General features: G+C 42.8%; 1 protein-coding gene across 4 annotated transcripts in view; it reads left to right on the top strand.

Annotated features, from left to right (window-relative positions):
* The window catches only part of CSMD2 (CUB and Sushi multiple domains 2), a 600,967-nt gene that overhangs the window by 533,573 nt on the left and 45,253 nt on the right, over positions 1–22,141 (top strand). For all 4 annotated transcript variants that reach the window (XM_045064163.1, XM_045064162.1, XM_045064161.1 and 1 more), the window contains exons 51-55: positions 323–517; positions 2,387–2,560; positions 3,803–3,976; positions 10,073–10,246; positions 12,908–13,096. In XM_045064163.1, coding sequence (XP_044920098.1) covers positions 323–517; positions 2,387–2,560; positions 3,803–3,976; positions 10,073–10,246; positions 12,908–13,096 — 906 coding nt within the window. The remainder of the gene's footprint in view (positions 1–322; positions 518–2,386; positions 2,561–3,802; positions 3,977–10,072; positions 10,247–12,907; positions 13,097–22,141) is intronic.

Below are 22,141 nucleotides of genomic sequence, written 5' to 3'. Positions count from 1 at the left end.
CTTGAAAAATAAAGATCTGACCAAAGAGAAATTACAAAGTTCACTTCTAACAATCAGCACTGATTACAATCCTCCCCTTTTTTTCTTTTCTTTTATTTTCTTTTTTTCTTTTTTTTTTTTTTTTTTGTGAATCTGGCCATTTCAGTTTGCTTCATGCCACCAGCCCCCAGCCACTTCATTCATTTAACAAACCTACCTGGCAACTCAAGATTCTTACTACTGCATTACAGTCTCCCAGGCCCTAGCTCTGGATTCTCTCCAGTGTCCTCCATAATTAATTAATTAATTAATTAATCCTCCTCGCTGCTCCTTGTCCCCCCAGCTGTGACCTGTCCTGACGTCAGCAGCATCAGCGTGGAGCACGGCCGATGGAGGCTCATCTTTGAGACTCAGTACCAATTCCAGGCCCAGCTGATGCTCATCTGTGACCCTGGTTACTACTACACTGGGCAAAGGGTCATCCGCTGTCAGGCCAACGGCAAGTGGAGCCTCGGGAACTCTATGCCCACCTGCCAAAGTAAGCCCAGGAGGGGAAGGCGGGAAAGTTTGGCACAGTGCCTCCCACCTGAGCTATTCCATACCTGGGGAGGGAGAGAGGAGGGGTAGCACCAGGGATGGCAATGTTCCTCCTTTTGAACATTCACCTAGAATCAGGAGTTGTGGATATGTCTTACTCCTTCAAGGAAGTACTTTTCAGCATCTTTTCATCTTATTTACAAGTTGCTTTTGGGGGCACCTGGATGGCTCAGTCAGTTAAGCAACTGCCTTCAGCTCAGGTCATGATCCCAGTGTCCTGGGATGAAAGCCCTACATGTGGCTCCCTGCTCAGCAGGGAGTCTGCTTCTCTCTCTCTCTTTCTCCTTCTGCTGCTCCCCTTACTGTTCTGTCTCTCTCTCTCTCTGTGTCAAATAAATTAATTAATCTTTAAAAAAAAAACTGCCTTTGTCCAGGTGAGTATCCCCTCATCCATGTGTTCAACATTCATGCCAGGTATTATAGAGTATGAAGATCAAAGGCTATGGTTCCTGCCCCCAATGAATCTTATAATCTGCAGGAGAGGCAGACCAAGTAAGGAAGCAATGATAATGGGGTGTGTGTAATGGGAGCATGTACAGCACAAGGGGTTAGACACCTAAGTGTCTGCCTCTCCCTCTATATTATTAATTGTTTTTGTTTTTCAAGATAGTTTCCAAGGTCAGGGTCCCTTGGAAGCAACTCTGAGACAGAGGTTTATTAGGGAGTACCCTTAAGCTCTCCACCATCTTATGTAAGGGAAGGGGAGGAAGCAGTATTGGGAAGATGGCACAGATGACCTCTGATGCAGTATCAGGATGGCCTTCCACTGACCCCACAGGGAGCTCTGAAGCTGGGATGGTCCATCAGAACTGCCACAGGTTGGGGTTAAAGGCCTTTATACCTGCACACTTACCAAACATTGAGTACAGAATACCCCAGGAAGAAGCATGATCTAGATGGGAGGACTCTTCAGCCAAAGCAGTCTGAAGACGGCAAGCAGCTGAGGGTCATTTGCCAACATCTGGGGATAAATGTCCTCCCATCCTAAATGGGGGTGTGAGTGGCCCATCACAACACCCACTACAATGGGATATACTCATGGTATTTACTTAATCAATAAGGATGTGATAGAGATGGTGGGTGTCTGTAATGGGGTAAAAGGGAATAACATGTCAGTGAGGAGTGGAAAGTTTGAGACTAAATGGGAGAAGAAGTGATATCCTCCCTACTCCCATGATTTAAGTCACTATTGTCTTTATGCATCCAAGTTTAGACCCCACCATGGAATGTAACCATGTATGTGGCAGAGCCAAAGTCATGAGCATGTAACAGCTTCATCACAATGGAGGCTCTCACATTTGAGTGCAGCCTTGACCATCAGGCCTCACCTCCCACACCAGCCACTGGCTATATGCAGGGCTCTGTTGGGAAGGAATGGGAGGTGGCCACTGCTCTCAGCAGAAAGGACAAGGGAATCAACGGGCAGTGTCTGCGCTGGACACCCAGGGCACCACAGAATCTCCACCTCTAGTGTGGTGGTTCCTAACCAGGGTACCACCTGAACCACCTGATGAGCTTTTCTTAAATATGCACATGTCTGGGCCTTATCTCAAGAGATCGTGAGTCGTAGGTCCAGAATACTGCCTGAGCATTTTGAAAGCTCCTTGGCTCCTTCTGGCAATAATTCCAGTTGAGAATTACTGCACCAGGCTAACACTGTGCAAGTCACTCTCGTGCCCCCATATTCTGCTCATGAGACCCAGTAAAGTTAAACAGGTCCTATTTTTGTCATTATTCTTGCTACTCAGAAGCAGCATGGTCCCTCCTCATGGGGCTGACTTTTCACTGAGCACTTTGTGATCCATTTCAGTCATCTCCTGTGGAGAGCTCCCCATCCCACCCAGCGGACACCGCATTGGAACACTGTCCGTCTACGGGGCGACAGCCATCTTCTCCTGCAATTCTGGCTACACGCTGGTTGGCTCTAGGGTGCGGGAGTGCATGGCCAATGGACTTTGGAGTGGCTCCGAGGTTCGCTGCCTTGGTGAGTGATCTCCCCAGACCTACCCTGCCCATGTTTCCTTCCATAAGACAAGTTGGAGCTTTCTAAAGCTGGATCCCAGTCTTCAAACAGTATCATTTTATCTATGGCATAAAGTGCTTAAGCCAAACACCAGCTCTTGGACATCCACCATGACTAAGACCTTGAACTTTCTTCTCTTGGGACACCCAAAAGGATGAGAAAAACTTCAAGTCTGATGAGACAAAGTTCTATTTATAAATATATACACACACATACTTATACATATGTACATACATAGATACACATGTGTATAGAAGGAATACATAAATACAAACATACATCCATATACATATATACATACATGTGTATATACGTGTGTGTGCATATGTATTTACATGTGTGTATGCACATGTGTATATATGTGCACATACATATATGTATATAATAAGCAAATGACAAAAACACAAAAACAACCTGGCTTACAAAGGACAAAATTTTTCATTTTCCCCATGGCCAATCCATTCTCTACCAAACCTTAGATTCTAAGGTATTCTTTCTTTTCACTTCTTTCTCAGATCCCTCAAGTCCAAAGGAGGGTCTCAAGCTACACAGACCTAACAGTGTAGATTGGAGGATGATCTCCAGAGTGAACAGCGCTGCCCTCCCATTGTCCCAGGCCCCTGTTAGGGATACAGTCATGAGTTATTTCCACAAAGAGCCAAGAATACCAGTGGAAATGCTAGGAATATACTCTACCCAAACCCCATTCAATAAAATAACACCTAGGTTACACTATCTGTGTCTCCTGCCACTCAAGGAGGAGGAAGAATGGATTTAACCAAACCACCTATTTGTGCACAGTTATTTTCAATTCCACTAGGCTTTGATGGCTTTAATGTAGACCAAGGTGCCCTTCTTCCAGTAGATGCTTGGTCAATGCTGGTTGATGGAAAAAAAAAAAAAAAAAAAAGAGGGAGCCAATCCCAGAGGCAGGGAAGTGACAGTGATCATTTCTGAAACTATAGTCCAGAGGTGGACAGCCTTTTGGAATTCAACCCTGGGATTTGGGCTTGCCTCTTCCATCACATCTAGGATCCCTAAAGCCATTCCTAGATGGCTACTCCTGAATGGCTATCCTGGATGGGTGGCTGGGTCCTTGGTCCTTTTCCTCACCATCCCTGACTCCCCCACCCTAACCAAGCTCCTACTCCTCTTCTATAAGCTCCTCCTTGATTTACACTCTTTCCTCATCTCCCACCAAAGCTGGGCACTGTGGAACCCCTGAGCCCATCGTCAATGGACACATCAATGGGGAGAACTACAGCTACCGGGGCAGCGTGGTATACCAGTGCGACGCTGGCTTCCGCCTGATCGGCATGTCCGTGCGCATCTGCCAGCAGGATCACCTCTGGTCGGGCAAGACCCCTTTCTGTGTGCGTAAGTATGTTATCCACTCTCCCTAGTCACGGGCTCAGACTCAACATGGACTTGCTCCCTTGTGCTCTTGATTAGGTTTGCTGGATGTTCTGAACGCTTTATTAATTTTTTTTTGAAAGACGCATCATTGCATCTCATTTTCAGTTTTTGGCATCCTTCATTACTGTTTTTGCCTTCACCATCACCCTCCTTGGTATTCCCTTTGGTTAACTTGTTTGTTCATTTCTAGCTTTTGAGTTGGGAATCCAATTCATTTATTTTCATTTTTTTTTTTTACTGTTACTGATATAAGAGTGTAAGGCTGTGAAATGTCTTCCAATAACTGCTCTAAGCAGATCCCAAAGTTGATAATAATTAATGCTTAATTGTTTATTAGAAATTCTGTAATATGGGTATAAATTTCTTCTTTCACCAAGAAGTTTCTTAATAGTTATGTTCTTTTCATTTCCAGACAAGAAGGGCCATTCTACTTTTATTTTGTTATTCATTTCTAATATTATCACGCTGTGTGTAATATTTCTATCCCATGGAATTTATCAATGCTCTCTTGACCTCATATTTGATCAGTCGTTCTGAATGTTCCATGGGCATTTGAGAAGAAAGGGGGTTAGGGTGTAAATTTTGGTGTATAATCCTAAGATGTGCCTTGATTGTATTCTGTGCCTTCTGTATGCTTACTGACCTTTTGTCACTTGACCTGTTTTGCCCTGAGAGGTGTGTCCTAAAGCTTTCTATTCTTAGTGTTCTTCTACCTATTTTTCCTTGCATTTCCTCTAGTTTCTGCTACATAAAGGTAGTTGCTGTGTTATTTGGTACATACTTGTTCAGAACTATTATATCTACATTGCAGATTGTTATTTTAGCCTTTAAAATGTCTTCTTTGTCATTCTTAGTATTTTGTAGCTTGACTGGCCCCCAGCCTGATATTAAGCTTATAACCCCTACTTTCATCCTTTTAATGTTTGCCTGGTATACTTTGACCTATCCCTATATTTTACCCTTTCCAACTCCTATGTACCACAGAGAGTTGGGCCTTGCCTTGTGAGACAATTTGAAACATTTCTCTTTTAATAGGTTAGTTATACTCATTTACATTTATCTCTATGACATACGCTTGGTCTTACATATGTCCTGTTTTATGTAACTGTTATGGGCAAGATATCATACTCGGCTATTTCTTTCTCTGTGTGATGTTTTCGATGTTTTCTCTTTTTTTTAAGATTTTATTTATTTAACAGAGAGCACAAGCATGGGGAGCAGCAGAGGGGAATGGGGGAGGCATGAGCAGGGTGGGGGCAGAGGAAGAAGCAGACTCCCCACTGAGCAGGGAGCTCCAGGGACTCAGTCCCAGGACCCAGCCATCATGACCCGAGCTGAAGGCAGATGCTTAACTAACTGAGCAACCCAGACACCCCTTATGATGTTTTCCTTACTATTTTTTTTCCCATTTCTATTGGTATTTAGGAAATTTTGTAGAGTTTTATGTCCCTTTCCTACAGTCATTGCACTGACCTATTGGGATTTTTTTTTTTTTCAGTTTGTTCACATTTAAGATGGACTTTCTCTTGCAACAGTGACTTCAGATCAATTTGGGCTGCTCCCTGCCCCGCTCTTCCTTTTCCGTACAGTCTTGCTCTCCACAAAGGCTCACGATAGAAGTGTGAGCAAGTTCTTCCCGGGTGTCATGTTTGTTTTCAATTTACACATAATTTAAAGTTTATAGCATTCTCTGTTTTGGTTGTGTTGCAAGCCTGGGCTTTCTATAGTTTTATTTGTTCTTCTTCTTCATCTGCAATTTTTTTTTTAATTTAGATGACCACCATTATTCTCAGTTGCCTAGAAGTAATTTGGAAAATTCTTCACTTTTTAAAGTTCCCCAAAGTGAGCCTTTATGTAACATGCAGGGCTAGTTTTGTTGTTTAATTTTTTAAGGCAGGTTTTTGCTTGGAATTCTTCTACTTCATCTGGTTCTTCATAGATGAGATGGGGCAATAAAATAATGAGACGCACTGAATAAACAATGCGTGAAAAATTAGCTTTAATAGCTGTTTCAGTATTAGGTTTAAACAAAGCAAGACCCATCTATATTCAGTCACTCTTCCAGATGGGCTTGAACAAAACATTTGGTTTTCTCCAGAAGATGCAAATTCAGATGCCTCCAAGTAATTGGCACAGACTATGCATGTGGAGATTCAGGTTATAAATAATAGGGAATGCTGGGGTCTGAGAGTAAGTGGAGAATGTCTGCCTAAGCCTAAAGATGTTTGATTTTAAAACCAGCACGCACAGAAAAGCAGGGTAGTAAAGCATCTGGACACTTGGCCCCTGACCATGGTTGCCTGGGGCGTACCCAGACCTCCCACCACCTATCCTGTGGCTCTCTGACTTCAGATGGGTTCATTGACCTGCCTAAGTCTGCTTCCTTCTCTCCAAAAAGCAGATACTTCGGGGTATAATGGGGATTAAATAAATGCTCTTTTGGACCCAAAGCAGTGCAAACAGTACCCAAGAGAGGCGTGAAGCCAACTCTTGCTGTTGCTATGACGGTGGCGGTGTCGACGCTGCCACATGACAGAACCCAGGACCTCTGGGACCTATCCCCGTTGTGTCCCAGAGCCCAGAGCTGTGGGGGGCATCTGGAGGAGGAAGGCAGGAGGAAAAGAAGAAGCATTTATAAGTGACAACTCTGTGGTCGGGGCTGTGTGAGCCGTCACCCCGTGTCAGTCCAGGGTTTCTGCAGCCATCACCCTCAGAACTCCCCGGCAATCCCACCTCTCCCGGTAGCTCTCCTGCCCGTTCCCACACATCCTGCGTGATTCCACCGCTTTCCTGAAGACCTGCCCTCCACCTCCTCCACCTCCTCCACCTCCTCCACCTGCCTTCTCAGCAAGGGCTAAGGCAGGTAGCGAACGCAGCATGGAGACACAAAAGCTGGGTTGAGGACTCAGATGAACCGCTGAGAAACTGTCCCCACATGAGATTCCCGGCTCTGAGGAGGACAGTGGTGCCTGCCTCACAGGATGGTGGGGAGGCAATGAAATAATGCAGATGGACCCCAGTAATGATTAGCTGATTAGATAACCTCACTTTCTATTTTGCAGAGATGAAGGAAGCCAGCAGACCGTAACTCCTTTTAGCTCCTGCTTCCCATCGACGCATCTGTCCTTCTCCCTTCCCTCCTACCTCTGTAGAAGAGTCTCTCCAGGCCCAAGGCTATGCCCTCTCTTGATCCCCAGATCTCCTCCCTCCTACTTCCTTAATGACCCTAATCTGCTTTTAACTTTCTCCTCTGTACTGCTTACCTTTCCTTTCTGTTAATTTCCTTCAAGCCCTGAGGAAGCACACAAGCTTCACGAAGACCTCGATTTTCCTTCCTGGTGGGGTGTTCTCCACCTCTTTTTTGCAGCTTGTACCAGTGAGGGTCCCCAGAGAAACAGAGCTCCCTGGGGTATCTGACATTTCTTGAGGCTCTCCCTGTGGCTTTGGGGACACCTCCCCCGTCTCCCCACCCCCTTCGAATTTTCTTTTACTGCCTCGCTGACCATACCTCCATTTCCCTTGCAGGCACCTTGGTGACCTGTCCTTTAAGAGGCAGCACCCCCAAAGGTTTTCTACTCAGCACACTTCCCTCACTGGACACCAGTGGTTTTTAGCCTTTGGGGAGGGGCTTATGAACTTCTGTGAATCTGTAAGAGCAACGGATCCTCTCCTGAGCCCTCTGCCTTCAGCCAGCATTTGGCATGTCATTTCTGGGGGTTCACAGACCCTATGAAGCTTATCTCCACTCTCCCACTGCCTTGCTGATCTGGCAGGGTCCTCACCATCTGTGCGACCCAGCTTAGATGGCCTGCTCTTTCCTCCGGGAACCCTCCTCAACCCTCTTTCTCCGCTGTGGAGGATAGATGTCACTGCTGCGTGTGTGCCTGTCCCACACAAGCACGCTGTCCTACAACAGTCTGCTTCCCCAACCACTCTTCCGCTGGACTGGGAAGTGAGCTCCCTGATGGTACAGACCATCTCATATCCCTCCTTGTGTAGCATCAGGGCAGAGCAGGGTACCTAGCACAGAGAAGAAACTCAGCAAGATTGAGAAGTAAATACACAAATCTATTTTCAAAGCAATTCTGCTTATGAAATCCAAAACCTTACTTTAAAGATAAAGAAAGTGAACCCAGAGAGAATTGTCTGAAGGAAGGAAAGAGCAGCACTGAGTGCTGAATCCTGGTCAGCTGGCCCCTAAAACCCCTTCTCATCCTAGCTAATGAGGCAGACTCAAACCCCACAGACTGCTAGTCATGTGTGTTCCGCTCTGCCCAGCTCTGTCCGCTAGAGTCAGAGATGCTACTTTTGGGATTTACACAAGAGAATAGACCCAGACTGATGCCAGAGTTGGCCACAGCAGAAACAGCTCTATCCGCTCTTGCCCCACCATCCACATTCACACGAGCTGGGTTTGGGGTAGGTTCTTTGTGGATCCAGTTGTTGGGGTAAGAAAACATTCCTCAAGGTTTCTCAGCCTCAAGATCCAGAACAAAGGGAAAGTCCTGGCAAGACCATTACCTGAGAATTCAGTCCAAAGAGACTGGGTACCAAGCAAGTTCTAGAGAGATCTAAGGACTAAGGAGCAAAGCAGAAGGCCCGTCATCCATCTGTTTGTACCTCACATGTTCCTTCACTCGGCAGACATTGCTCAAGCTCTTCCTACATGTCAGGCTCTGGTACAGACCCCAAGTGTGTAGCGAGGAACAAACCAAAGACCCTGCCCTCGTGCACCTTACCCTCAGGTGGAGGGAAATAAGGAATGAACAGACAGAGAACTACATGTAGAGTGTGTCAGTTACTGTGGAGAAAAATGGAGAAGGCATAGGGCCTGGGCAGTGCTGGGAGGTTGTTTGTTGGGTCATAAGGGACAGCTTCACTGACTCGGTGACATTTGAGGGGAAATCTGAGGATATGAGGGCCGGAGCCAAAGGATGTTCTGGCAGAGAGGAAAGCAGGGGCCAAGGCTCTGGGGCAGGCCCCTATACTGGAGAAACCTCAGAGAAACCAGTGCCTGGGTGGAGGGATGAACTCCAGTTTGAGGAGGAAGGAAGAAAGCTGGTACAGAGGGTAACCCAAGCACTCTGGGGCCAGGCCTGCCAGCACTGGGGCCACTGTCGCCACCCAGCCTATGGCTGAAGAAATTAAAAAATCCTGCATAGGTGCTGAAATATTACCATCATTACTAATAAAGCTTAAGTCAGAAGCCATAGCTTCACATGAGAGCCCAGTGGGGTCTGCTGAAAAAACCCAGGGTGGGGTGGAGTGCCACCATCAGAGACACACTGCAGGGGCAGCACCCCTCCATTGTTAGGAGGGAGCGCCGTCTTCAGAGGAGCACCAGAGAGCACTGCTGCCCACGGGCACTAGGTCCTGAGAGGAAGGGGCCCAATCGGGTCAAGCATGACTGTTCATTCTACCCAAATAGCACAGATCGGCTGCTCCACATGACCTAGGCCAGAATGAGCAAAAGAGCCCAGAGAAAGGCCAGAAATCACTCCTTCATCTGGAAGGAGGAGAGGGGAAATGTTGTGCTCTCAACAACAGCTTCGGCTTCCCGAGGCTGGCCTGCACCATGGGTGGGGCAAGGGGAGCCCACAGGTCGGGCAGGGAAGCAGTTCCTCTGTTCAGGCTGGGTGAGTGTCGACTCTGGCTCTGTCAAGCACAGCCCGGAGATGGACTGGGTCTGAATCCAGCCAAGGGGTGGCCATCACATCCGGGATGGAGAGTGGAGAGGGGGAGCCATGGGGACAGAGACCAAGAAAAGGAGGGAGGGCTGACTACCCAGACAACAGACCTACAACCCAGGCCGGAGGCCCCATGGGGAGTCACAGAAGGATTTCTCTAGGGTTGTCCAAGCTACAGATACACCTTCCCAGAAAAAGGTGTATCCACATGTTGATTTCAGGAGATAAAGGTTTTTCTGCTAAAGAGACCATAGTTAGACGTAGGGCTGAACTTCCCCTGTGCTCATGAGAAATACCAGGCGAGAAAAGGATGAGCTTCTGGGGCTTCAGAATAATAGGAGGACTTACCTCTTGTCTGTTTTGGTTGCAGCAATTACCTGTGGACACCCAGGCAACCCGGTCAACGGCCTCACTCAGGGCAACCAGTTTAACCTCAACGATGTGGTCAAGTTTGTCTGCAATCCCGGGTATGTGGCTGAGGGGGCCGCTAGGTCCCAGTGCCTGGCCAGCGGGCAGTGGAGCGACATGCTGCCCACCTGCAGAAGTGAGTCCCCCTTCTTCTTGCACTTGGCCCCCAGTACTGCTGCCATTTGGGACTCTGTGACCCAGTAGCAAAAGCCAGCAGATTCAGTCCTAGCGTGATTTTGACACAGATGGGGAAGACTGAGAGCAGAGAAGGGTCATAAATGAGGATTTTCTCAACCCCTAGACACAGCCATGTCTATCTGTGTGAAGATTTCATCACTGGTTACATAAGCACAGCAAACAGGGTGTGCCTTTCAAAATAGAAATGAGAAGCAGTCTTCTTGTTTACATTGCACAGGACAAATACTCATCATTATCCAATGAAGCCCCATTCCTGAAGAAAGAAAAAAGCAGGAAAGTTAGAATGAAAAATACAAAACTGAGAGCATAGGGGTTGAGAGGAAGCAGGAAGAAGAACAGAACCCAAGGAAGACCCTGGGCAGAGGGTATTCTGGCCCCATCTGGGCTACTTAGGAAATAGTCTCTAAAGATTTTCGAGGCTGGTCACAGCAGTAGGGATGAATGGAGCTGCCTCATCCCAGGAAGGGCCTGGCAGACTCAGTGATGTCTGAGTGGAGCGTCAACTCGGGCAGAACATGAATGAGTCCAGCCCTGACCTGGAGGTGGATTGTCTTTATTGTTGTGAGAACACAGAGTCCCTGGGACAATAGCTCCTCGTTGTAGTACGTGCAGGAGCACGGTGATTGGCAGTGTGTCATAGGTCATTTGTAACTGGTGTTACAGGACTCAGATTTTCAAATAAATCTAGAGGCATCACAACTAACTCTAAAGTAACATCCGTCTGGTAACCTTTGAAGATGCCATTTTGAGGGAAAGAGCATTCCAGAAAACACAGGAACAACTGCCATGACCTGGTGTTGTGCCTTCCTATGATCATGTGTTGAGGCAGGAAAGAGTTTAGAACTTGACTGGGGGGGTGTCGTTATCCCCCATCCCCTTCTCGAGAACTGTGCTCCATCTCCACAACACGAGATGCAAATTCCCCTGTAATTCCAGCTCCCACCCGTGACAGTCCCTTCCCAGAGTAACAAGCTCAGCAACTGGTCTCAGAATCCGAGGGATGGGCTAAAATCTTAGAAGTTGTGGCCTCTGGTCCTGCTCCCGCCAGCCCATTTTTTCTGCTGACAGAATGACTTGTCTCAAATGCAAATCTGATTGGATTGTTCCCTGTTTAAAACACCTTCCCAGACTCACCATTGCCCTCACATCTGTTCTGTTCTTTGCCATGGCCTGACCTCTGTACTGGGGTCTGGCTGCACTGAACCTCTGCAGTGTCCTCTCCCACACCATGCATAACCCCCGGGCAGTCCCTGGCGGTCGAATGGGTACTTCTCTGTCCCCCTTGACTTTTACCCAACAATCAAGAACCAGCTTGAACATGGCCTTGCCTTGGAAGCTCTTCCTGCTTCACCCCCCTCCACTGGGCAAGATAAACAGCTTTGTGCCTCTGGAAACTTCTCTGCTAGACCTTTCAGAGTGCTTATTAAATAAAATAATTGCTGGTTTGTCCTTTCTCTCTAGACCAGCAGTTCCCAAATGGGAATGATTTTATCCATCTCCCCACCCCAACAGGGGACAGAGGTCTAGAGACATTATTCATTGTCACAGGTGGAGGGCATCTCTTGGCATCTAGTGGGTAGAGGCCAAGGGTGCTGTTAGACATCCTGTAATACACAGGACTGCCCCAACAACAAAGAATTATCAGCCAAAATGTGCATAGTGCCAAGGTGGGAAAAGCCTACTCTCCCCTGAAAATTCCTTGGTGTCTTTACTGCTCAGGACACCCCTTGGTGTTCGGTGCACTGGATTTACAGCACAGGCCATAAAGAGTGTCAGTCAGTACATGCTAAGTATTCATTTTGTGATGCCAACTTCTCTGAGCCTCAGAGAGGCTCATCAGAGGTAAAAGTAACTTATACTCTAAAAACGTATCCAATTTAGAAAAAAATACCTGTCCCGCCACCTTATATGACGAGTAGGAGACCACAGTAAAAGCATTTTGAAAGCAAAAGCACACATCATGGGTTATAAATGTACTGTCATTATCCTAAAATACCCCTCTGGTTTTGAGTTAAGCTGCTTTGGAAACACTTCAGCATGTAGCAGTCAAATTTATCCCCAGGATATCAATCTTTCCCTGAAATACTCTTCAAAGTGGTTAAAACATGTTCCAGAAAAAGATCAGCCCCTGCTGGAGTCAGCTCAGATGTATCTGTTTCTCAGCTGATGAGCTTTGCTGGGTCAGGGATGGGGCGCCCAGAGATGAGGGAGTCACACCATCCAGGGACTCCTGTATTCAACAACTCCTCATCAGGCCTGATAAAGTTAGCAGTAGAGGTCTGTGCAGGGGAGCACTGTGGAGGGAGAGGCTAACCAGACTGGGAGGAGGTGGGAAGGCTTCTCCAGGGAGGTGGAGTCTAGCCAGATGTGAAAAAATCTATCCCTTAACCAGGTGATCAAGGTCAGTGATCAGAACATACAACTGCCTGAGGACCAGCTCGTTTTCCCAGGTGGGATCGGCTCTGTGCTACCAGTTTCGATCTGGAAATATGGCCCTACTGGGAATGCATGCCTGTTGGGACTTAGGAATTCTCATTTAAAACCGTAAGAAAATCTTCACATAAGTATTTCTGGGTCTGATGGTCCCATTCCATTACAGTCATCAACTGCACAGATCCTGGGCACCAAGAAAACAGTGTTCGTCAAGTCCACGCCAGCGGCCCGCACAGGTTCAGCTATGGCACCACCGTGTCTTACCAGTGCAACCACGGCTTCTACCTCCTGGGTACCCCTGTGCTCAGCTGCCAGGGTGATGGCACGTGGGATCGTCCCCGCCCCCAGTGCCTCTGTAAGTAGGGGTCATCTACTCTAAGTGACCCCCGTGCAGACTGATGGGGTGGCCCATGTCCAAGAACAGTCTTCCTTGAGTGTGTGTGTGTGTGTGTATGTGAGAGAGAGAGAGAGAGAGAGAGAGATCACAATGGCAGTCACTCTGGCTGTTCCTTGGACCCTGTAGGATTACTTCCAACACCAGTTCATGTACTGTCTTTCTTCTGGGCCAGAAGCCTATTCTCCTTCCTCTCTGGTAGTTAGTCTCCTCTTCAGCTCTCAGGGGTCCCTTCCTTTGCGACAGGCTGTCTGGCACAACACTCTCTCCCACCTTACCCCTTCCTTGCTTTTCCAGAAAAACAACCCATGACCCCCTTTCTTTTGAAGGATGGAGGCAGAAATGCCACAGACTCTGGAGGCTGGGTATGGAGCCTACTTAATAATATTTTTTTTTAAGTGGCAAAACAGACATCCATCTCTTGTTCCTAGTCTTTGGAGAAAAGCTTTCAATTTTTCACCATTAAGTATGATGTTAGTTGGAAAGTTTATGTAAATTCCTTTATGAGTGAGTAATTTCCCTTCCTAACTAGAAATTTCCCTTCTATTTCTAGTGGAAAAAATTCCCTTCTATTTCTAGTTTGTTGAACATTTTTACCATGAAATGGTGTTGGATTTCGTCAAATGCATTTTCTGCATCCATTGAAATGACCCTGTGCCCCACTCATTCTGTCAATATATGGTGTATTACATTGATTGATGTTCCTCTGTTGAACCACTCTTGTGCTCGGGGAACAAATCACACTTGGTCATGGTATAATCCCTTTAATCTGCTGCTGGACTTCATGTGCTAGTATTTTGTTACGGATTTCTGCAGCTATGTTCGTAAGGGATATTGGCCTGTGGTCTCCTTTCTTTGTGATGTCTTTGGCTCTAGTGTCAGGGTGATGCTGCCTTCCTAAAATGAGTTGGGAAATGTCCCTCTTCTTCTATTTTTAGGAATAGGAAGATTGGTATTACTTCTTTAAAACCTGGATAGAACTCAGCAGCGAAGTCATCTAGTTCTAGGCTTTTCTTTGAAAGTTTTTTTATTATTGATTGATTCTATTTTTTTTTTTTTTGCTATAATTCTATTCAGATAGTCCACTTTTTCTTGAGTAAGTTTTGGTAGTCTGTGTACATCTAAGAATTTGTCCATTTCATCTGGATTATCTAATCTGTTTGTATATAACTGTTCATGTTCATAATGTTCAATAATCCTTTTTATTTCTAGAAGCTTTGTTGGTAGTAATGTCCCTATTTTCATTTTTTATTTAATAATTTGAATCATTCTCTCTCCTCTCTCTTCTCTCTAAAAATTTATCTATCTATTTATTTATTTAAAAGAGAGAGCTGGGGTAAGGGCAGAGGAAGAGGGAAAGATTCTCTGGCCAGCTCCTTGCTGAGCATGGAGCCCAAAACGGGACTATCCACAATTCTGAGATCAGGACCTGAGCCATAATCAAGAGTGGGACACTTCGCTGACTTAACCACCAGGCAACCCCACATTTGTCGATTTTTCTTTTTTTAAAGATTTTATTTACTTATTTGAGAGAGATCACAAATAGACAGAGAGGCGGGGAGAGAGAGAGGAGGAAGCAGGCTCCCTGCTGAGCAGAGAGCCTGATGCGGGGCTCAATCCCAGAACCCTGGGATCATGACCTGAGCTGAAGGCAGAGGCTTTAACCCACTGAGCCACCCAGGCATCCCTGTCAATTTTACTGATATTTTAAAAGAACCAATTTTTGGTTTTGCTTCTCTTCTCTATTGTTTTTCTCTTTATCTCTGCCATTAACTTTGTTATTTCCTTTCTTCTATTTGCTTTGGGTTTAATTTGGTCTTTTTTTTCCCTAGTTCATTAAGGGGAAATGTTGGGCTGTTGGTTTGAGATCTTTCTTCTTTTTAATGTAGACATTTACAGCTATAAATTTCTCTCTGAGCACTGCTCTCGCTGAATCTCATTAGTTTTGGTATGTTTTGTTTTCATTTTTGTTCACTTCAAAGTATTTTCTAATTATTCTTCCAATATCTTCTTTAACGTATTGATTATTTAGGAGTGGTTGGTTAATTTCTATAATATTTGTAAATTTTTCAAACTTTTCTCTGTTACATTTAATTTCATTGCATTGTAGTTGAACATACTTTTCATAACTTCAATCTTTTTAAATTTATGGAGACTTATTTTAGGAATTAACACATGGCCTATCCTAGGGAATATTCCATGTGTGCTTGAGAAGAGAGTATTTTCTGCTATTATTGGGTGGAGTATTCTCCAGATGATTGTGAGGTCTAGCTGGTTTATAGCATGGTCACTATATTTTCTTGTAGGTCTTTTGTCATGTTGTTCTATGGGGTAGTGAAATCTCATACTATTATTGTTGATTTGTCTATTTCTCCCTTCAATTCTGTTAGTTTTTGTTTCATGTATTTGGGATCACTGTTGTTAGGTACATATATATTTATAATTTTATATCTTATTGATGGATCGAACCTTCTAATCACTAGAAAATATACTTTTGGTGTTTAATGACTATTTTTTTCTTTAAACTCAATTAGCCAACATATAGTACATCATTATTTTTGATGCCTTGTTCAATGATTCATTAGTTGCATATAACACCCAGTGCTCATTACATCATTTGACCTCCTTAATGCCCATCACCTTTTACCCCAATCCCCAATCCATTTCCCTTTCTACAACCCTCAGTTTGTTTCTCAGAGTCTATCCTGTCTAATATTAGGATAGCCATGCCAGCCTCTGTTGGGTTGCTGTACACATGGTATATCTATTCCCATCTCTTATTCTCAGTCTATTTGTATCTTTGAATCTAAAGTGTGTCTCTTTTAGACTGCATACGGTTGGATCATGTTTTTTTTTTCTATTTTGGTGATAGCTGTCTTATGGTGTTTAATCAACATTTAATGTAATTATTGATAAGGTAGGTTTTACATCTGCCATTTTGCTATTTGTTTTCTATGTATTTTATGGCCTTGTGTTTTTTAGTTTTTGGGCTTGGTGAGGTTTTTTTGGTTCTCCATTCTCCTATTGCTGTTTTATTTTTCATTAAATAGATCTTTTCTAATGTAACATTTTAATTTCTTTATTATTTCACTGTGGGATTTTTAAGTTATTTTCATAGTGGTTACTCTGAAAATTACAATCAACATTTTAACTTATAACAACATGGTTTGTATTAATACTAATTTAATTTCAGTTGTATACAGAAGCTTTGCTCCTACATAATTTCATTGCCTCCCCTGTCCTTTGTGCTGTTACTATTATACCAATTACATCTTTAGACATTGCAGGCCGACCAACACAGATTTCCAATTACTGCTTCAGGCCATTTCTCAGCTAAGAGAAGAAAAATTACAAACAAAAAAAATAAACTTATACTGTAGTTTATATTTACCTATGTAGTTACCTTTACCAGGGTTTTTTAGTTCTTCATGTGCCTTCAAGTCCTTTCAGTTCAGCCTGAAAGACTTCCTGTAGAATTTCTTTATAATTTAGAATTTTTTTCTAGGTTTGCTAATGGTGTATTCTTTCAGTCTTTATTTGTCTGGGAATGTCTTAATTTTTTCCCCTTCATGTTTGAAGGATAGTTTTGCTAGCTATAGAATTCTTGGTTAAAAGTATTTTTTTTTTTTTTTGGTCACTTTAAACATGTCAAACTACTGACATATTTAAATTTTAAGTCTACCATCCTATTTTGTATTTTCTGTTGTTCTACCCATTCAGTTTATTTTTTTCTCTTTTTTTACTGGCTTAACTATTTTTATAATTCATTTTTTTCTTCTCTACCAATAAGTAAGTTATATGCTCTACATTTTAATGGCTACATTAGGAATTATAGCAGGAACATTTCACTTATCAAAATCTAGAGTTAATCTTTCTTCCTCCTTTATCATACAAGAACATTAGAACACTTTAACTTCATTTACCCTTTTCTGACTTTTACATTATTGTTTTCTTATATCTCAATTTTGCCTTATTTTTTAATTCACAATATATTATTGCTGTTGTTTTATGCAATTATTTTTTGCTTAGAGTTATTGACATATTTGCCACTTTCTTTGTTTTTTTGTTTCTTCTTATGCCTTGTCCTTCCTTGTGGAACATTTTCCTGCTGTCTGAAGGGCATCCTTTAGAATCCTACTTAATGAAGATCTGCAGGTGGCAAGGATTCAGTTTTTGTTTGGCTATGATATGTTTATTTGTCTCTCGTTTTTTAAGGATATTTTGGGGGGGGGGTTAAGAAATCCAGGTGGACAGTTATTTTCTCTCAACCCATTAAAGAAATCTTTTTAATATCTTCTCACCTCTTTTATTGCTATGGAAAAGCCAGCTATCAGTCTTTCACTCCTTTATAAAGTCTGTCACTGTCTTTGGTTTTCTGCATTTTCTGTAGTTATTAAGTGATAATTTAGCTGGATCAGAATTCCAAGTAGACATATTTGGTGGATTCTGCTGGCATTTATTATTAATGAGAAGTCTGCTTTCAATCTAGTCATTATACCTTTTAGGTAGTTTGGTTATTTTGTTTTGACTTCACTGACTTTAAAATCCTCTCTTTCTTGTTGGCATTCTGAATTCTTTTACATTGTGTTTAAATATTTTATGTATCCTTCTTAGGATTCATTAAGCTTCCTGGCTTTTTTGACATCTGGGGAATTCTCAGCTATGTATTTCTATAAATATTGTCCCTCCTTATTTTCTTCCTTCACTACTTCTGGGACTCCAACATTAGACTTTCTTCTGCAATTCTCTGTCTGAAACTCTTATTCATATTTCCCATCTCTGATAGATTTCCCCGGTTCTCTCCCTGTTAGTAATTTACATTAATATTATTGGGAGTCTTTTAGGTTGAACTAAGTTTTTTAAATTTTATTTTATTTTTTTAGTGTCCCAAGATTCATTGTTTATGCACCACACCCAGTGCTCCATGCAATCCGTGTCCTCCTTAATACCCACCACCAGGCTCACCCATACCCCAACACCCCTTCTCTCCAAAACCCTGTTTGTTTCTCCTAATTTAAAGTTGAACTAAAATTCTGTTCTAGATAATCAGCTATCAGTAGGCTTGGTGGGCTTTTCACCTCTTCCTACAAATCTTCTCATTATTTTGCTATACAGATAAGTTTGTTCTTTAAAAATTGTTCATAGTAGCTTGTCTGTCCTACCATTTGCTAATTATTCATTTTACTTATGTCTTAGGTGAGGTTTAACCATTCATTGAGTTTGTATTTTCACTTATTTCTTTTGTATTTGAAATGTTTTATTTGTTGTTTAAATTTGCTTGATTATTTATAGTGTACTGTTCTTCTATAAACATGTCTTTTTATGTCTTTTACATATTAAATATACATATAGTGCCTTCTATATCTGATCATTACAATATCATCATCTTTATGACTAATTCTGCTATCATTGTTCCTGCTGATTTTCACTTACTATGACTTATTTCTCATATGTTTTATTATGTTTCCATTGTGATTTCTTATTGGACTGATCTTAATCTGCCAGAGCCATGAACTAGGCTCTCAGTCTTGCAGAAGTCTGAGTCTAGCCAAAGCCTAGAAACAAGCTAGCCATTATCTCTCAAAAAAAAAAAAAAAAAAAAGACTAATGGGGGCACCTGGGTGGCTCAGTGGGTTAAAGCCTCTGCCTTCGGCTCAGGTCATGATCCCAGGGTCCTGGGATCTAGCCCCACGTTGGGCTCTCTGCTCCGCAGGGAGCCTGCTTCCTCCCCTCTCTCTCTCTGCCTGCCTCTCTGCCTACTTGACAGAGATTTCTCTCTCTCTCTCTCTGTCAAATAAATAAAATCTTAAAAAAAAATTTTTTTTTTTTTTTAAAAAGACTAATGCTCAGTAGTTGCTGATACTTTTTGCTCCAAAAAACCAATTATAACTTCTTTTTCTCATTTGGGACTTACAAGGTGCTAAACTCTGCCTTCACTAATTACTGAGACCACTGCATTCTATCATTATTGGGGACATAAAAACCAAAACTAAGAGGCAGATCTGCTCTTCTTTTTAGAGCAGATTTCCCCAGGACAGTAATGTTTGTTACTCACTCTGAATATGAGCTTCAGCAGGACTTCCAGAAAGATGATATGCCAACACCAGGACCCAATTAGACTATTCATTTGTTGATGGGGGAAAAGTAAAGAAGTTTTTCCCTTGATTTGATGAGAACATTTCAAAAACACAAGACCCTGAGGAACTTTCACTGCCTATAAGATCCCAAGTGACTCTCAGTAAAACCATTTTCACTGATGTTTCATGATTATCTTGACATTATTTTAGTGTAGGCTAACTTGAATTTTTACTTCTGGAAGGCAAAAATACCTGTGAATGGGCTTATAGAAAATTGTAGAGTACTTTACATATCCCCTGATCAAATCAGTCAGTGAAAATCAGCTGTTCCTTCCAGGTGAAAGCAAACTGTTTTAATTGGCACAGATGTGCAGGGACCAAGGAAAAATGCATGACTCAGGTCTATATCATACACTATTTCCCTGATAAAGTGCTTTAGAAAACAGTGGAAGCCCTGGAGGCTGGCCAGCCATTGGTACAAGTCTCCATATTTGGGGTCTAGGAGCCAGCATGGGGTCCTTTTCCTTTTACTGTGGGACTCAGCATAGCCTACACCCAACCATAAATTCTAATTTGTGTTATTGTTTTTTGCTTAATTGTAATTTTATACTTTTTCCTCCATCCCCTGTTATATATGTATTCTGTGTAAGGCAAGAAAGTCTGCTATTACTTGCAGTGCTAAATATCTAGCTTGCCTATTTTTATGTACATATTTAAATTTATTTGCAGTAACTAATTTACAGTTAGAAACTAAACAGCCATTGCAGGATCTGGAGATCCCATTTGGACGTGGGCATGAACATTAAAAACATTTTTTAAATGTTTTTATATTGACAAATTGAGAAATGCAGTAGAATTTCACCTTCTCTGTGTTCATCACCTCCCTGATTTGTATGCAAATACACACTGAATATAAGTTGTTCCTCTTTATTATTCTCTTACATCCTTTTCTTGTTGTTCCTTACCCACAGCAGCCAAAAGGTATTGACACTGTTTTATCTTTTCTCACAAACATTTTTATTGTTGACTTTTTTCTCCTTTAAAAGAAAAAAAAAAAACACAGGAAAAGAATACAATAGAGTATACTCTGGCTGCTAATTTTACAAATACCCAAGTGGTCTAGATCAAACCAGTGACAAATAAATAATTTCAGGCATTGCATATACATTTTCAGAGACCATTAGACAATATCATAATTTAACACTGTCCTCAAACTAGCCAAAGACAAATTTTATTTTATTTTCTTTAAAGATTTTCTTTGTTTATTTGAGAGTGAGATCACAAGTAGGCAGAGAGGCAGGCAGAGAGAGAGAGGGAGAAGCAGGCTCCCTGCTGAGCAGAGCCCGATGCAGGACTCGATCCCAGGACCCTGAGATCATGACCTGAGCCAAAGGCAGAGGCTTAACCCACTGAGCCACCCAGCGCGCCCAAAACAGAAAACAATCCAAAAATCCCTCAACAGGAAATGGATGAAAAAATGTGGTATATTCACACAGTGATAGGACAGTCAGTCTTGAAGATAGTCCTGATTACCCCACCTATTGGTATTCATGCTTTCATGTAGTATCTCCTGTACTGTACCAGGGTTGGTCTATGTCAAGTGGTGGTGTGTGACTTACAAAGTAGGTCATAAAACATATTTCCTCCACCTTGCTCTCCTGGATCAGTCACTCTGGGGGAAGCCAGTTAGTTATCTATTGCTGTGTAACAAACATCTCAAAACTTAAAATAGCAACTGTTTGTATTCTCTAACAATGATGTAAGTCTAGAATTCAAGGCTTAGCAGGTGTATTAATCTGAGTTCTCCAAAGAAACAATTGCCAATTGGAGATTGTATAGATACAGAAATAGGTATAGGTATAGATATAAGTTTTTATATCTTTATTTTATATCTAGAGCTAGATCCAAGATGGTCTCACTAACATGTCAGGGAACTTGGTCCCAGCTATTGCCCAGGACATCATGATTACTCTCCACATGGCTCCTGTCTCCATGTAATTTCAGTAGTCTAAGACAGACTTCCGTACATGGTAGCAGTCGTATTCCAAGAAAATGAGGGCAGAAGATTAAGAGGCTCGGTCTCTTTTTTTTTTTTTTTTTTTTTTTTATTTGACAGAGAGAAATCACAAGTAGACGGAGAGGCAGGCAGAGAGAGAGAGAGAGGGAAGCAGGCTCCCGAGGCTTGGTCTCTTAATCCAAAACCCACCCAATGTCATTTCCACCACATTCCAATAGTCAAAGCAGGTCACAAAGTCAGCCCATATTCAAGAGGAGGCAAAACAGGGTCCACCCTCTTTCTTGCCTCTGGAACATTCTCTATACTGTAGCCAGAAAGATCTTGTTAAAGAATAAATCAAATCACCTCACTCCAGTAGGTGTGCTCATAATAAAATCTTAATTCTATACCATGATCTGGTTCCAGGCAACCTGTCCTTCCATGTCCTCCTCCATTCTTTCCTTGCTCAGTTCATTCCAGCAGGCTTGGCCTTCTTGTTCTTCCTCAAACACACCAAGCGCATTGTCCCTCTGGGGCCTTTCCTTCCCTCAGAATGTTCTTTTGTAAAGCTTACATGACTGGTCTCTTTAGATCATTCAAGTCACTGGTCAGATGAAACCTCCTCAGAGAGCTCTTCCTTAACCACCCTACTCAAAAATAGCACTCACAGCCCACCCTTAAATACCTTTTTCCTGATGGAGCTTTATTTTTCTTCAAAACGCCCCTTAGAATTACCTACGTTTTTTGTTTATAGTCTCTCTTCTCCACTAGAGAATAATTTCCATAAGAGCATAGATTCTCCTCCCAAACATATAAAACAGTGCCTAACATATAACAGATACTCAATAAATATGTGTTGAGTAAATGAAAGAAACTGGGATCAGCTATGACAAAAACAATGTGAAGCAAACCCAGTGACGTTGAGCATTGCCC

This window comes from Mustela putorius, unplaced genomic scaffold (assembly GCF_011764305.1).
Source record: "Mustela putorius furo isolate JIRA1106 unplaced genomic scaffold, ASM1176430v1.1 tig00003853_pilon_pilon_pilon, whole genome shotgun sequence".
NCBI classification, from domain to species: domain Eukaryota; kingdom Metazoa; phylum Chordata; class Mammalia; order Carnivora; family Mustelidae; genus Mustela; species Mustela putorius.
The sequence above is the reverse complement of the archived record's forward strand: the minus strand, read 5'-3'. Positions and strand labels throughout refer to the sequence as shown.